Here is a 14,888-nt window from a genome sequence, read left to right as displayed (position 1 = left end):
GGTTCCAGGAATACAGGCAGATTATTCAGAATCTCAGAGATTATATACAATGAAAACAAAGCCTTCCTTGGGAGACATCACATTTAAAATGAACTATATGAATGCTTGTAAGACTAACAGAAAATCTCCTCTTTGACAAAAAAAAAAAAAAAAAAAAAAAAAGATTATTGTTGTCTGCAAAATCAAAAACAGAACAAAAATCTAAAAGCACTAAGGCCAAAATGTTAGCAGCATAATCGTTAGAATATCAGACCTTTAGGGGTGCAGACTTATGTGCTGTGTAAGGCTTTAAAACCAGACTAATAAAATTAATATTTAAATAATTGTGTAAATTAATAAGTACCCCCCCCCCCCCATTCCATTCTTTGTTTAGAAAAATCTAATCAGGCAAAAGATAATTGATAATTGATTTCATTTTCACCCAAAAATGAAAATTACCCCATTATTTGCACACCCTCAATTCATCCTAGGTGTACACTTGCAATTTTTACACTTTTAGAACTTTATCAGAATCTTGACTACATTTAGCCAACATACACATTTTTAAACCTGTTTCCAAGTCTATATTTCAACAAAATAGGCCTATCTACAAATACAATTGTAATCACAAATACATCAACAAAGAACTGTACAAAAGTTTTGTACCAGGGAGCAATGTCCATAATAACCACCACAGTCTCGCATGAGACAGGCCTACATTTCACAAATAATCTGCTATTTGATGAGAGAGTCACAGCTGAACTCGAGTCCCGACCTACATATTAAAAGAATAGGGAACAGCTTGAAGCATACAAAACAAACTAGGACTGGTTATGTGTCATAGCTCACAATTCACCAAACACGTCTTGTTTAGCCCGGGTAAGAACAGACAGCTACTTTGTTACCTTTAAATTTAGTCTAGCTATTCCTTAGAAGGGAGGAAATACAGCGCGTTGGAGGTGTGGCACTATCTCCCGGACGGGTAAGTGGAAAATCCTGAAATCGGGAATGCTTTTCATACGGATCAGAGTTAGGCAAATTTAAACAACTTCTTTGTCTTAGTCTCTGAGGTAAGTTAGGCATATTAAGCTCCTCTGGTTATCGGGTCTGTGCTGCGTTATAAGTAAATCCCCCTCACGCAGGCGAAAAGGGATTTCAGCAGGATGGATGGATTGAGGGGGAAGGGAAGCTGGACGTTATGATTAGGGAACGGGTTGTGTGTATGGCCGAGTGAGAGTCGATCAAAACATGCGCTGTATGCTAAAAGGAAACTGAGTAATAACGTGTTTCATTGTATTACAAGGTAGGATTTGTTTTACGACTTGTCTTATTCCACCAGGGCGTCAACTTTGGCAGCCGAGGCACTGTTGAACAAACTGGAACCGTTTATCAACGGTTTGCAAATAACGTTCAGTTTCTTCGAATCTTCTCGTGAAAGTCATCTAAAGTGGAATTAATTTATCTTTTAACTGCGTGTTTTTTTATTACTAGTTTTATGTTCGTTAATGTTTGGACCAGTACTTGTTTGTAAAGTCCGGCAGGCTAACTTGTTGTGACCTTACGTTACATCAAAACAGCCGATCCATCCTTGTTTGTTATAGGAGGCACTATATGTTTAGAAGCTTATGTTAGGTACTTGTTATTTTGATTGGTTTTGAAATTGTGGACTACACTTCTAGACTCGGCAGTTTGGCAGGGAAACTGAAAATACCATGCTCTTGCAAAAACATGCTAGAACTAAATACATTTTAGCTGCTTCTCAGTTATAGGTTATAAAGTATAAAGTAACACGTGTGTAAGTTGGCACTGTAATGAACCGTAACGTTTACTCCAAGCTCAAAGCGTTTCAAAACAAATAATGTGCTTTATCCACTGACAGGACTGTTCAAGATTCTGACGGATACGGAGATTGCTCAGTTATTAACACAATGGATTGAAGAAGCGGTGTTTTACCGTTGTGGCAGTGACCGCAAACTAATGTGAACTGATAAAATGACAACGCATCTCAAATCTGTCCTAAAGACTGCACTATGACAAATATACATCTACCTGGACTTAAAGTAGACTGAAACAAGACGATGCAAAGGCATTTTATATTTTGTTCAATTTATTTACTCAAAAAAAGAGGAAAAAAGATTTAACAGTTTGGTTGAAAGCTCATAATTGTTTTCTCTTTTTTTCTCAGGCAGTATTATTGGGGAAATCCCACTCTCAGGGGATTCAGGGATTCTAAGAATGATTTGCTGATCCAGTCGTTTGGAGATTCCTTTCACATTCAATCAAAGACTCTTTCATAGACTTAAACTTGACTTACAGTTTGTGAATCAGTCGCCCACAGACATACATACACCCATATACAGTCAAGCCCATAAAAACATTCAGCAGACACCTGTCATATACACGCCGTCATGGCCAATATTTATCCATACGGCTGCTTCACTCATGCTGTTGTCAGATGTATCCCAGAGTCTTTTGGGAAGTTGGCAGAGGGTGGCGAAGGGCTTCAGACGGACCTCGCCAAGGCCCAGCGTCAAATGGGGGTGCTGACAGGTGCACTGAGGCAAAAGGTGGGGCTGCAGTTGATTGAAATTCCAGCAGACTCTGAGCTGCCTGAGAGCTGGCGGATCGAAGACATTGCTGTGATCCAAGGCGACACAGCGCTCATCACACGACCCTTCAAACAGCAGAGACGCGTTGAGGTAAGGGGCACACACATGGCTATAGGAGATGTAGATGTTACTTGGCCTCATAAGTGAGTTTTCTTTAGGCAGATGCAGTGCGGCGAGTCCTAAATGAACTGAACCTGACAGTGGTGGAGATGGGCGATGAGGAGGGGAGGTCTGGTGGAGCTACTCTAGAAGGAAGTGATGTCCTCTTTACTGGAAAAGAGTTCTTTGTGGGCATTTCGAAACACACCAATCACAGAGGGGCAGAAGTTCTGGCTGACACCTTCAAGGCGAGTGGTGTGTTTCATTTGAATCGATTCTGTTAGCATTGGCTGATTAGAATACTGTAACATCGTGCCCTAACTACACACGACACAATAAGATTCCAGCGAAAAGCTTTTCTGTCCATACCAGACACGACACGACAACGAGATGCAACAAATCAATCAAAAAGAACAACCAATCAGAACAGCGTGTGGGCGGGCACTAGCGGCAAGTGCACAGCACCAAGGAGATTAATCTTGACAGCACTCGCAAGGAAATAAATAAGTGCATAATCAAATTCACAAATACTACACCATTTAAACTACCGTACAACAAATACGTACTGGGTTACTAAAACAATCGTTGTCATAGAATATACTTGTTTGTTCACAGTTCACAGTTGTTTAATTTCAATATCTAAGGTCAATTATCCGTTGCTGCTTTTAGAATGGGAGCGCTAAATGATATTTAAAGTAACATTACACACTTTTAACATTAAATAAAGCACATAAACACTACCTGAGTTAAAATTGCCATGTTTTGTGTTGTTGTTCCAGCTGCGACGTCGCACAAAAATAGAAACCGTTTCTTAAATAGATTAATCGCGTGTCGCGGCTGGTTAGGACAAAAAATCTAACTAACATGGAAAATATACCTTTTATCGCGTGACGCAGCGCGGCGCCGCGTGTAGTTCCGACACAGTGTAAGAATCATGCAAACAGATTTTATTAATGAATTTCATTTATCAAATCAAACTGAATTCTTGCTGTTGTGTCAGATAATCACAAGGTTATAAGCAGAGGTGGAAAGTAACGAATTACATTTACTCGCGTTACTGTAATTGAGTAGCTTTTCTGTGTACTTCTACTTTTTTAAGTAGTTTTAAAAATCTGTAATTTTACTTTTACTTAAGTACATTTTGATTAAAGTATTGTACTTTGCTACATTTTAAACCACATCCGTTACTGAGTAAAAATAAATCATTAATGCATTATGCAAAGAGGGGAGGGAAAAAAAACGCGATCCGGAAATGACTAATATTGAATAGAGGGCGCGGGAGAGAACATGCGCGCAAATTTCAGATGGAGACGAACAAGACAGACGTCAGTGACGCAGACCCAGGTCAAAGCGAAACGCCGTCGTGAACCCCTGGCTAGTATGGAAATACTTTGGATATAGAAAAAAATAATAATGTGGTGTTGTCCTGGAGGATATCAAATGTGCACAAAATGTGGATGCAAATGAAGAAACACATAGAACATGTTCGGGCACACATCCCTCTGTGCAAATAAAGGAATGTTTATAACTTAGGCTGATTGATTTCTGTGACGCAGAGGGAATCCCGGAATCCAGTCATGAACATTAACTTTACATTATAACGTAGAATTGGCGTAATACACGCAAACTGATGGATGAACGAAAAACTCGAATGTAGAGCTGCAGGCCTTAGAAATAAATCAAATCGCGACATGGTCTGTGAACATTAAAGCACAAAACATTGCTATATGAATATATGATCTGCTTGTTCTCTCTCTGTGAATGAGCTGCTCCGTCTACTACATATTGACTCTATTATTTTTAAACATTTTTACGAATTAATGATAAAAATAAGTTGTTAATCTAATTCATAATAATTTTAATTTTAATAATAATGTTTTATTGAAATTTTAATAAACAAAATAAACAAATGGTTTTAAGTTTGTTATAATAAAGCATTTGTTCAACCAAATAAAAAAAAAAGACCAATCTTCATCATTCATTTCACATCATTTTAACTAGTGATAATAACCATCATTTAATAATAGGTACAGTAAATGTTTAATTGATGTTTTCTGAGACAGTTGTCATATCGTGAAAATCTCATTCTATCACAACCCTACAGGGGAGAGTCCCCCACCCCCACTGTTAAAAAAGTAACTAAGTAACTTTTACTCTGAGTACATTTTAAATGACCTACTTTTTTACTTTTACTTGAGTAAATTTTTAGACCAGTAATTGTACTTGTACTTAAATAAAATTTCATTGAAGTAACAGTACTTTTACTTGAGTAGAATATTTTGTTACTCTTTCCTCCTCTGGTTATAAGCATCTGACTGTACAATCTTTGCCTGTGTAATTGCCAGCAAAAATAAAATAACAAAGGTTTGATTCTGCTTTGTGCTGTATGTTCAGGACTTTGCTGTGTCCACTGTGCCTGTGTGTGGAGGCTCTCGTCTGAAGAGCATCTGCTCCATGGGCGGCCCCGATACCATCATCATCAGTAACAGCGATGGAGCTAAAAAAACACTCAGAGTGAGTGTGCACAAGTTATATAAATGTATATAGATGTATGCATTTTTCTGAGGCGCACTATCAACTAATTAATCACATTATCAACAAGTATGTTGTTGTTTTTTTGTTTTGCAGGTGATGGAGCAGCTGACTGACCATCACTATGAGATCTTGTCAGTACCTGAGGAAGTTGCTGCTAACTGCATATACATCAGAGGTCCTGCAAAAGTGGACTACCTCCTGCATCCCACAGTGGAGGAGTGTCCCAACAGTATTCCTGTGAGTGAAGGAGGATGTGCAGTACATCAAAGAGAATAATCAACAACATAGGCTAATCCTGTAATGCTGTCAAAAGTACCGACTTCAGTACCAAATCGGTACCCAAAAAAGTTTGTTGGTTTCTTTTTAGTCTGCTTGTCAATCAGTGTTGTCAAAAGTACCGACTTCGATACTGAAATTTAAAAAATGTGAGCATTGTTGAGCGGAATCGTAAAGGCCTCTGATTGCCCATTGTGCTCACGCTCATTAAATATGTCTGTGATTGGCTACAATTTGGGATGTCACAAGTACCGGTACTTCTGTACCAAGTCGGTACTGAAATTAAAACAATGTGATGATACCAGCATTTATGTAATACCGGTAGTACAGACTCCTGTGGTTCCCGAAGTGAATATATACTAGTGTCTGTGAATATTCAATTGCAAAATACTATTTAAATAGTACTCCTGCATGTTCTGCGTCTCTGTGAATGAAGTTGGGCGCAGATGCGCGCACACACACACTGCCTGTCTTTGTTGTCGCTGCCATGTGTCAATATGGACACAAACATATAACTGTCTGTTAATGAGAATTTACGGTTTCATTTGAGAACACTTGTCATATCATAACCACAGACACTCAAAGCTCTTTTCACAGCAACCCATCAAAATAAAAGTGCGGTTTATTTATTTTTTAATTGACAGAATATATTAGGCTACTGTTGTACAGTATTTAGCCACGTCTCTATGTAATAATAATACTTTACTACTAATAATAATAATTATGCCTAGATGGTTGATTATTTTTCACTTGATCCTTTTTTTTTATAAAAGTATTTGTATATTTACTTTTAAACAGGATACAGCCTTTAAATGTTCGTATTATTTATTTATAATGATTATCATAAATAATAAACTTAATACATTTCTTCTTCTTTTTTAAATATAAAAAAAACCAACAAAAAAAAACTTTTAGCTGTGGTACCGAAATTGGTACAGAGTACCTTAAAATTGTATGGTATTGGTACCGACTGCTGGAATTGTGCACTGTGACATCACTGGTTACAATGATCAGCATTTCAAAAACATGTTGTAGTAGATATACATCAATGACACCAATTGCTTACACAGATTACACACAGGGTGTTTGAAAGCAGACCGGTCCACTAATAGTCGCCTGCTCGTGCTTTCAAACATCACTAAATATTTTTCAGGTTGGTCTTTGTAATTCGTGGAGAAAATAAAAAGATTATTCAAACTATCTTGTTAAAATTTCAATTGAATTTTGCACTTTCCTACATCTTGAATTCAGAGTAAACGCGCTGTAAAACCATGAACCAATAATCTGTGCATCACTGTCAAATGAGGAGATTCTGAAATGCCCACTTGTAAGCTAGATACTGCAGATGTAGGTCTGATGTAGACAGACAAACAACCATTTAATGTGTTCCAGTGACGTTTGCTAGAAATTAAATATTGAAATAATGAAATTCCTGGTTCCAACAGTGCCTTCAGAACTCCTTATTGCAGCTTTGATGTTGCATACTATTTGTAGTACATTTGTCTTATTGGCAGTATATTATACTACATGGGCTGGTTGATTTTGATTGTGAATTATATCACAATATCTTTACTGATGATATGAAATTGTGTATATTGCTATAATGTTAAACGTTTGGCTTTTTATCACTTTCTTTTTTTTTTTGTCTCATGACTGACAGCTGATTGGTACTGCTTTCAAAAGCTGCTGTTCATAATTTTGCAAGCTTTTGCAGCATTGTCAATCGCAATTTTAGTCAATCACAGACATGTCTATTGATCAAATTAACAAAATGGCCAATCAGGGAGATTGCACATTTTATATATAATTTTACTGCTTGGCATCACAGGATCATAATGCATCCTTGGGACTGGTGAATAGTGTACCTTTTAATGGTACTGCATCCATTTAAATTCTTCTGAATGTTTTAATTGTTTCAAAGTCAATAAAAAAAAAAAAAAGCAGATTACTCTATATGAAAGCATGGCAAAACTTGTTTTGACATATTTACTTAATTCTCATTTTCAGGCCTTCCAGCGTTTGACAGATTACACCTTACTGCCCACAGCCTGCAGTGAAGCCTCCAAACTTGGGGGATCACTGTCCTCCCACTGCCTTCTTATCAACAAGAAATCCAACTATTAAGACACTCCAGTACAATCTCAGCATAATCAGATTCTCATTTACCTTTTTACAGTGTGGTTTTAGGCACAGATATGTAGCCCAGTTAGAACTGGTTTGCTACCCAATTGTTTTCATGTTCATCCTATGTATTCATCCTTACCTCTAATCTGCTTAGATTCTTAGAATGGACACATTATGAGAGTATTATAAATTGGTTTGCAATAATCAATGGATTAACTGGTCACTTATTAAAGTTTAAAAAAAGTTATTTCATTATTTACTCACTCTCATGTCATTCTCAACCTGTTTTTGTTCTAATTCAGGGGTTCTCAATTCCAGCCCTTAAGATCCACTTTCCTGCACAATTTAGTTCCAACCTTGATCAAACTCAGCTGTAACTTTAGTAATCCTGAACACCTTAGGTGTTTCTCATTTCTTAATTATGCATCCTCATTTCCTCTTATCTGTGGCTTTCTTTGAATAGTTTCCAGGTTACCGGCTGGATGAGGGAGAAATGAGGAAGCATCAATTTGAGCATTGAGAAGCACCCCTTAATTAGTTTGTTCAGGGGCCATACCAGGAAGGTTGACAAACTCAGGTTTACAGGATTCATTTCAAGTTGACAACCAATCCAGTCCAGTAAGGCTTTGTTGGTAGTGTGACACTGATCATTATCTTTCTGTCAACTCAGACTTTGATCCTGACTTCATGAAAAACTGGTGTGCGTCCACATGAAGCATCAGTAGCGAAAAGCCAATCGCATGATGTATAAACAAAAACTGATTCACTTATTCAGTAATCCATTTATTTATTTTGCCAAAGAGAATTTAAATGCATTTACATAGCAAGAAAAAGAGTTGTCCGTACAAGAGAACAAATAAGAAAAATAGATGAAATGGATGAAAAAAAAAACATCTTTCTTTATCTCAGTACAAGTTTATAAATACTATAACCCCAAAATTTTGAAGTTAAGTAATGCAGTGTAAGTAAACAGAACTGGCACATTTTTAGTTGCTGAAAATTGAAATATTTGAGTAAGCTAATTAATACTTTTCATTTAAACATTTACAATGATCATAAAATCAGCTTACTGGTAATTATTTTTAGTAGACACATTTAACTAGCTGATTCAATAAATGCTAACTTGATAATTGTTAACAAATTTTTAGCATTATATAGCAATATTTTAACAATTGCTGAATGAGTACAGCAATATCAAACATTTAATAATAATTATACATTTTATTTGTCAACATTCCTGTTCTCAAACCAAGTGCATGCCCCCAAAACCCAACATAGCAGAAACTCTTCTAAATTAGCATGTGTTTTTAGTCTAGATTTAAACTGACAGAGTGTGTCTGCTTCCCGAAACAATGCTAGGCAGACTATTCCAGAGTTTAGGTGCTAAATAGGAAAAGGATCGACTGCCTGCAGTTGATTTAGTTATTCTAGATCATAGGCCGTAAAAAAATATGGACGACTCGACATCATCCATTTCCGCTTGCCATATTTGAAGCTTTTAGGCGGCCTGCACGGCGTGGACATCTTGGGGCCGAGTCTGCGCAGTAGCGATTTCGGGACTAGGACTGGCCCACACTCTTGCAGATGCAGAACAATTCATTATGTTGGTGTGAAATAAACAGTTATGGAAATGTAGAAATTAAAGCTAAAGCACCAATCTGCTCCCAAAAATTCCGAAAAAATTCACTCAGAGAAGACGTCAGTCTCAGCTGTCAATCATGACGTCACACCCCCTGTTTTTAAAGCGTCAGATAACTAACTAAAACTAAACTCATTTTAAAAACGAACACTTGAAATGAAATCATTGTGATGATAACTGCCTTCAATGACATAAACTAACTTTGGGGAAAAAATATTTGAAGTGTAATTTTATTGTTTAGTTTGTCTCGCATCCATTAGAAAACCCAGAGGGGTGGCTATACTGGGACCGGTCACCGGGGGGTGATCGAGGTGCGAAAGCTTCAGTAAATTAGAGGGAGACTGCAGGCTTGTTCTAGATATTATCAACTGGCCAGAGTTTTGAGACCACAATAGACGTGATGAAGTATACTGGGTTAAGAGCTCATTTAAGTACTGGGGAGTTAAACCATTTAGTGTTTTACAAGTAATAAGCAGGATTTTAAAATGTATGCGATTGTTTAATAGGGAGCCAGTGCAGTGTTGACAGAACTGGGCTAATATGATCATACTTCCTGGTTCTTGTAAGAACTCTAGCTGCTGCATTTTGGACTAGTTGGAGTTTGTTTATTAAGCGAGCAGGGCAGCCACCCAGTAGAGCGTTACAATAATCTAGCCTTGAGCTCATGAACGCATGTACTAACTGTTCAGCATTTTGCATTGAAAGCATGTGCCGTAATTTAGATATATTTTTAAGATGGTAGAATGCGGTTTTACAGATGCTAGAAACGTGGCTTTCAAATGAAAGATTGGTATCAAAGAGCACACCCAGGTTCCTCACTGACGACGAGGGCTTGACAGAGCAGTCATCAAGTGTTAGACAGTATTCTAGGTTACTACTTGTGGAGCTTTTCTGTCCAATAATTTAAAATCAGTTTTATCTGAATTAAGTTGCAGGAAATTACTATTCATCCAATTTTTTTATATCAGCTATGCCTTCCGTTAATCTTGTGAATTGGTCGGTTTCGTCAGGGCGTGAGGAAATATAGAGCTGAGTATCGTCAGCATAACAATGAAAACTAACGCCATGCTTCCTAATGTTATCTCCCAGTGGTAGCATATACAGGGTGAAGAGCAAAGGCCCTAACACTGAGCCTTGCAGTACCCTATACTGAACTTGTGTAACATCTCTTCATTTACTGCTACAAACTGATAACGGTCAAACAAGTACGATTTAAACCATGCCAATGCAGTTCCACTAATGCCAACATAATTTTCGAGTCTATTCAAAAGAATATTGTGATCGGTATTATCGAATGCAGGGCTAAGATCGAGTAACACTAATAGAGAGATACAACCACGATCAGATGATAAGAGTAAATCATTTGTAACTCTGATGAGAGCAGTCTCAGTACTATGATACGGTCTAAATCCTGACTGGAAATCCTCACATATACCATTTCTTTCTAAAAAGGAACATAATTGTGAAGACACAGCCTTTTCTACTATTTTAGACAGAAACAGTAGATTCGAGATTGGCCTGTAATTGACTAATTCTTTAGGATCAAGTTGCGCTTTTAATAAGTGGTTTAATTATAGCCAACTTAAAAGTTTCCGTTACATATCCTAATGTCAAAGATGAATTAATAATATTAAGCAGACGATCTATGACCTCTGGAAGTATCTCTTTTAATAGTCTTGAGTACCTATAGAGTAGTATTGCATCCTTCATATCTCCGAAAAGTCTTTAGTTTTATTATATTTATAAAAGAAGGTAGGCTGTACCGAGTCTTTCCGGAAAAAAAAAAAACAGAGCGCCTGGAGGCGTATCTTGTGGGCGGAGCTAAAGAATGACGAGTGTGCACAAAGCGGTGACGTCCTCAAGCGTGGAGAAGAAAACGCTACCCTAAATAAACCATGGCTATCAATCAGATTCAACTAATACATATATGATCCAGAATCAGATCCGGAGGCTGAAATAAATTGAACAGGAGAAGCAACAACAGCAGAACGTCCGTCTCTGTGGTATGTACTGTATTTAGTGGCCTGTCAACATTTGTGTGTGTTTACTTGCAGTTTATGAGGACATGATTTGGTTTATGGACTATTGTATGTGACTAAAACGTTTTTTGGATCTTTGATACTCGCGGGCAGATTAAATTTGCTGCCGCTAGGGTGCAGATTTCTAGACTATAGTTGACCAGCAAAAGCATGTGATGTTGCAGATCCTACAATAAAAACCTTAGTTTTGCTCTTTTATTTAATCGGAGAAAGTTATTTGAGAGCCAAAGCGTTATATCATTATAACAGAAAAACAGCACAAGATAAAGTTGAACATCAGAACAGTGACGGTGAAGGGGAAAAGGAATCACCACCATGTACCGGTAGGTTGTGATATGCTAGCAGGCTAGCAGCAGTAGCTAGATATGATAGTCTATCAAAATAATTAACTTCTTTTAAACTTAACAACTTAGTTAAGCTCCCAGTAGTTAACTAGCCACCACACTAGAGCTGTGGAATATATATATATATATATATATATATATTTTTTGGCAATGTTGATAGTATTCTGCACAGGCTACATGTAATTAAATAGGCCTTATCATACACGTTTCCTATAATCTTAAGGACATTTTGAGACGCCATGAATATGAACTAAAATGTGTTTTTAACATACTATCTCTGTATTTAAAATATATATATATTTGTACAGCACATTTTAGTTCCTATTCAATGGTGTCTTTAAGTACCTTATGGAAATGCACTTTTTTCAATTATATTTGTGTATTTTATATAACAGACCTATAGATTTGGATGTTTTTAAAATACCATTTATTCCCATAAAATAAACGGCTTTGTGATTAAAAAGATTGAATAAAATTGAGAATGATTCACTGACAAATGCATTTTTAACAGTCACTTGTTTCCACCTGGTGGGGTAAAAGGGGTGGGACCATAACTTTTAACGATTAATTAAGCAGGTCCAATGGATGAAGGGCCCCTCAAGAGGTAGAAGCCCAGGGGCCCCGTATAGTCTTAATGCGGCCCTGCCAATAAGGAATAAGCTGATATGCATGATATTATTTTTTTAATGTATATTTATACAAAAAGCTAATTTTGCTTTAACTTGTAAAGTATACAAACAACAATGGATAATATTTAAATGTATAAAATAAAATGTTGACTTCTGGCCTTATTATATAATTTAAATTCATATTCTTGCATATAGGGATTCAATAGAGAACACATTTTCCTTCACTTTTGCAATAATTCACTGTTGCAATTACTTATTTTGACAACTAATAGAAAGTCTTTCAGTCTTTACTTTTTTGGTAAAAAAGTCCTTATAGACTAACTCAGAACTGTTGAAGAGTTTATTTATTATATAAAATTCAATGAAGATTGAATAATTTCGGCTGTGTAGTTATCTGCATGTATCATCCATGAAAGATGCAACAATGGAGAACAAGCTAAGCTATTGGGTTTTTGAGAACCAGAACCGAGCTGACTGAACAAGTTAAACTTTAGCTATAATGTAAGCCCCTTGTCTGGAGGTGGGGAATTCATACAAAAGGATTCACCCTACCCAAGGGGGTCTTGCTGAGAACTACTGCTCTAGAGTTGGATGCAGCACTTCCATGCAGCAAACCCATTCCATGAAGCTCTCTATGCACTGTTCTTGAGCTAATCTGAAGGCCACATGAAGTTTGGAGGTCTGTAGCTATTGCAAAAAAATTGGCATGCGCTGACCCCTCTCTGTGAATTTACGTGGCCTACCGCTTCATGTATAAGTTGCTGTTGTTTCCAATTGCTTCCACTTTGTTATAATGCCACTAACAGTTGACCGTGGAATATTTAGCAGTGTGAAAATTGACAAAAACAGTGTGTCCATTTCACAAATGGACGTATTGCAGATAGCAATTCATCATTGTACCACTCAAAAGTCATTCTCATAAAGTTTGTGTATGATATTGATGACATCACCATAAGCACTGTTCACAAACTTGTTAATTAGACGCCACATAAAATGCTGGGATGATATAATCAGCATTAAAAAAAAGAAAAAAGGAAAGTGTAATGCTATGAAATCACTGAAAGGTTTGTTTGAAATGTGTTAATGTTGTTAAATGTGACAAAACTTAAAGGGTTACTTCAGCGATTTTGCATTAAGCTTTGTGCTGTGACACTTGCTTCGGTTCACTCAACAGACACATTCAGTTTTTAATTGTAGTGTCTGTTCTCTAACTGAACTAAATGGTTTTATCATGAAATTGGACAACGGAAGGGGCAGTGGGAAAAGAGATACAGTATACCAGTAGCGGTGGCGCAGTGAGTGGCCTCGTAGGGCAGTGAAGCAAGTGCATTCTGGGAGTTGTTGCTTTTCATCCACATGATCCAAAACTACATTTTTGCTTTTCTTAATCTAGAAGGCACCACATTCAAAAATAATTTTCACATTTCAACACATTGACAATTCACAAGTTTTAAATTTTGTTTTCATGAAGGCAATGGATTTATTTAAGTTGGGCCCGTTCTTCGTACATCGCTAACTCAGTTAGCTGAATTTGACTGTTGACGATTTGGCTAGATCTCTGATTGTTTGGTTCTTCGAAGCTCATCCAGGGGCCTGTACCATGATGGTGGTTTAACAAACTCAGGGTTACAGGGTTAGTTTTGAGTTGACAAAACCAAACCATTGTATACAGGCTCTGTTGGTCCCATGATGCTGATCATCAGCTTTATCTGTCAACTCAGGCTTTGATCCTGAGTTCAGGAGTTTAGCTGTGACATCAGCAGTGAACAGCCAATCACAGGCTGTTAAACTATGATTCACTTCTCGCGAGAGAAGCAGTGAGATTCATTTATCTCTTCAGTAGATTACATGATTAAAAAATATTAAGAATTAAAAAAATATACACACAGCAAGAAGAAAAGCTGTCTATGAAAGAGGACAAGAAAATTTTTTATACGTCAATGCACGTAAAAGTTATGAAGTTAGTTTAGTTGATATATAGAGAAAATGTAACATTTAAGCTCAGTAAGCTTATTTTTTTAATAGTTTTGTTTATTGATTTTAAAGCTTATTTATGACTTTATGTAGGCTATTTACCGGTATATTAATTTTAACAAAGTGCATATTAATGATTGATTAACTAAAATGATAAATGTGTAATTGATTATGGGTATAATAATTTTATAAATTTTATCTAAAAATAAGCATTGCTAAAAGCCAGACGCCTTAGTCTTAAAAACCATTTGCTATTCTGGTGACCTTTAATTTGGAGCAGAAACAGGGGGAGTGACTTTATTGCATCAGAGGTGTCACTTTACTCACAGCTGATTGGTCCAGTTTCAGTTTGAGTTCTCTTATCCAGAACATAACCTGTCCGGGAGCAGGTTAGCTGTGGAGCGTAAGTTACTATTGCAATGAACAGCTAAAAGCCAAACCACTTTAATGGTACCTAAAACCCAGGATTGGCACAAACTAAGCTTAAACAAATCTGGCTGGCCAGCTAAACCAGCTTCATGGTACAGGCCCCTGGACTTTGCTTTCATAGCAACAAGTCCGTAAGCTTAAATCTGCTCAGGAGCTTACTTCATGTAAACAGGATTAGATTGCATCTTGATGTGATACTTAAAATCTATCCC

General features: G+C 36.9%; 1 protein-coding gene across 4 annotated transcripts; it reads left to right on the top strand.

Annotated features, from left to right (window-relative positions):
* The first annotated feature begins 745 nt into the window (after window positions 1-745).
* Window positions 746-7,877, top strand: ddah2 (DDAH family member 2, ADMA-independent). Of its 4 annotated transcripts, none has more exons than XM_067425404.1 (6): window positions 746-858; window positions 2,165-2,678; window positions 2,747-2,935; window positions 5,082-5,201; window positions 5,316-5,459; window positions 7,506-7,877. In XM_067425404.1, exons 2-6 carry the CDS (start codon window positions 2,388-2,390, stop codon window positions 7,620-7,622), a joined length of 861 nt encoding a protein of 286 aa, XP_067281505.1. In that variant the 5' UTR covers window positions 746-858; window positions 2,165-2,387; the 3' UTR covers window positions 7,623-7,877. The 4 variants fall into 4 exon arrangements, with proteins under 4 accessions (XP_067281505.1, XP_067281504.1, XP_067281502.1 ...); XM_067425403.1 differs by having other exon boundaries at window positions 806-961; XM_067425401.1 differs by lacking the exon at window positions 746-858 and adding an exon at window positions 961-1,049.
* Window positions 7,878-14,888: the final 7,011 nt, after the last annotated feature.

Source organism: Pseudorasbora parva, chromosome 19 (genome assembly GCF_024679245.1).
Source record: "Pseudorasbora parva isolate DD20220531a chromosome 19, ASM2467924v1, whole genome shotgun sequence".
In the NCBI taxonomy this organism is placed as follows: Eukaryota; Metazoa; Chordata; class Actinopteri; order Cypriniformes; family Gobionidae; genus Pseudorasbora; species Pseudorasbora parva.
The sequence above is the reverse complement of the archived record's forward strand: the minus strand, read 5'-3'. Positions and strand labels throughout refer to the sequence as shown.

Coding starts and splice junctions, on each gene's coding strand:
- ddah2 (XM_067425404.1), top strand. CDS start 2,388: ATGGCCAATATTTATCCATACGGCTGCTTCACTCATGCTGTTGTCAGA. Junction 2,936..5,081: donor TTCTGGCTGACACCTTCAAG/GCGAGTGGTGTG, acceptor CTGTATGTTCAG/GACTTTGCTGTGTCCACTGT. Junction 5,202..5,315: donor GAGCTAAAAAAACACTCAGA/GTGAGTGTGCAC, acceptor TTTGTTTTGCAG/GTGATGGAGCAGCTGACTGA.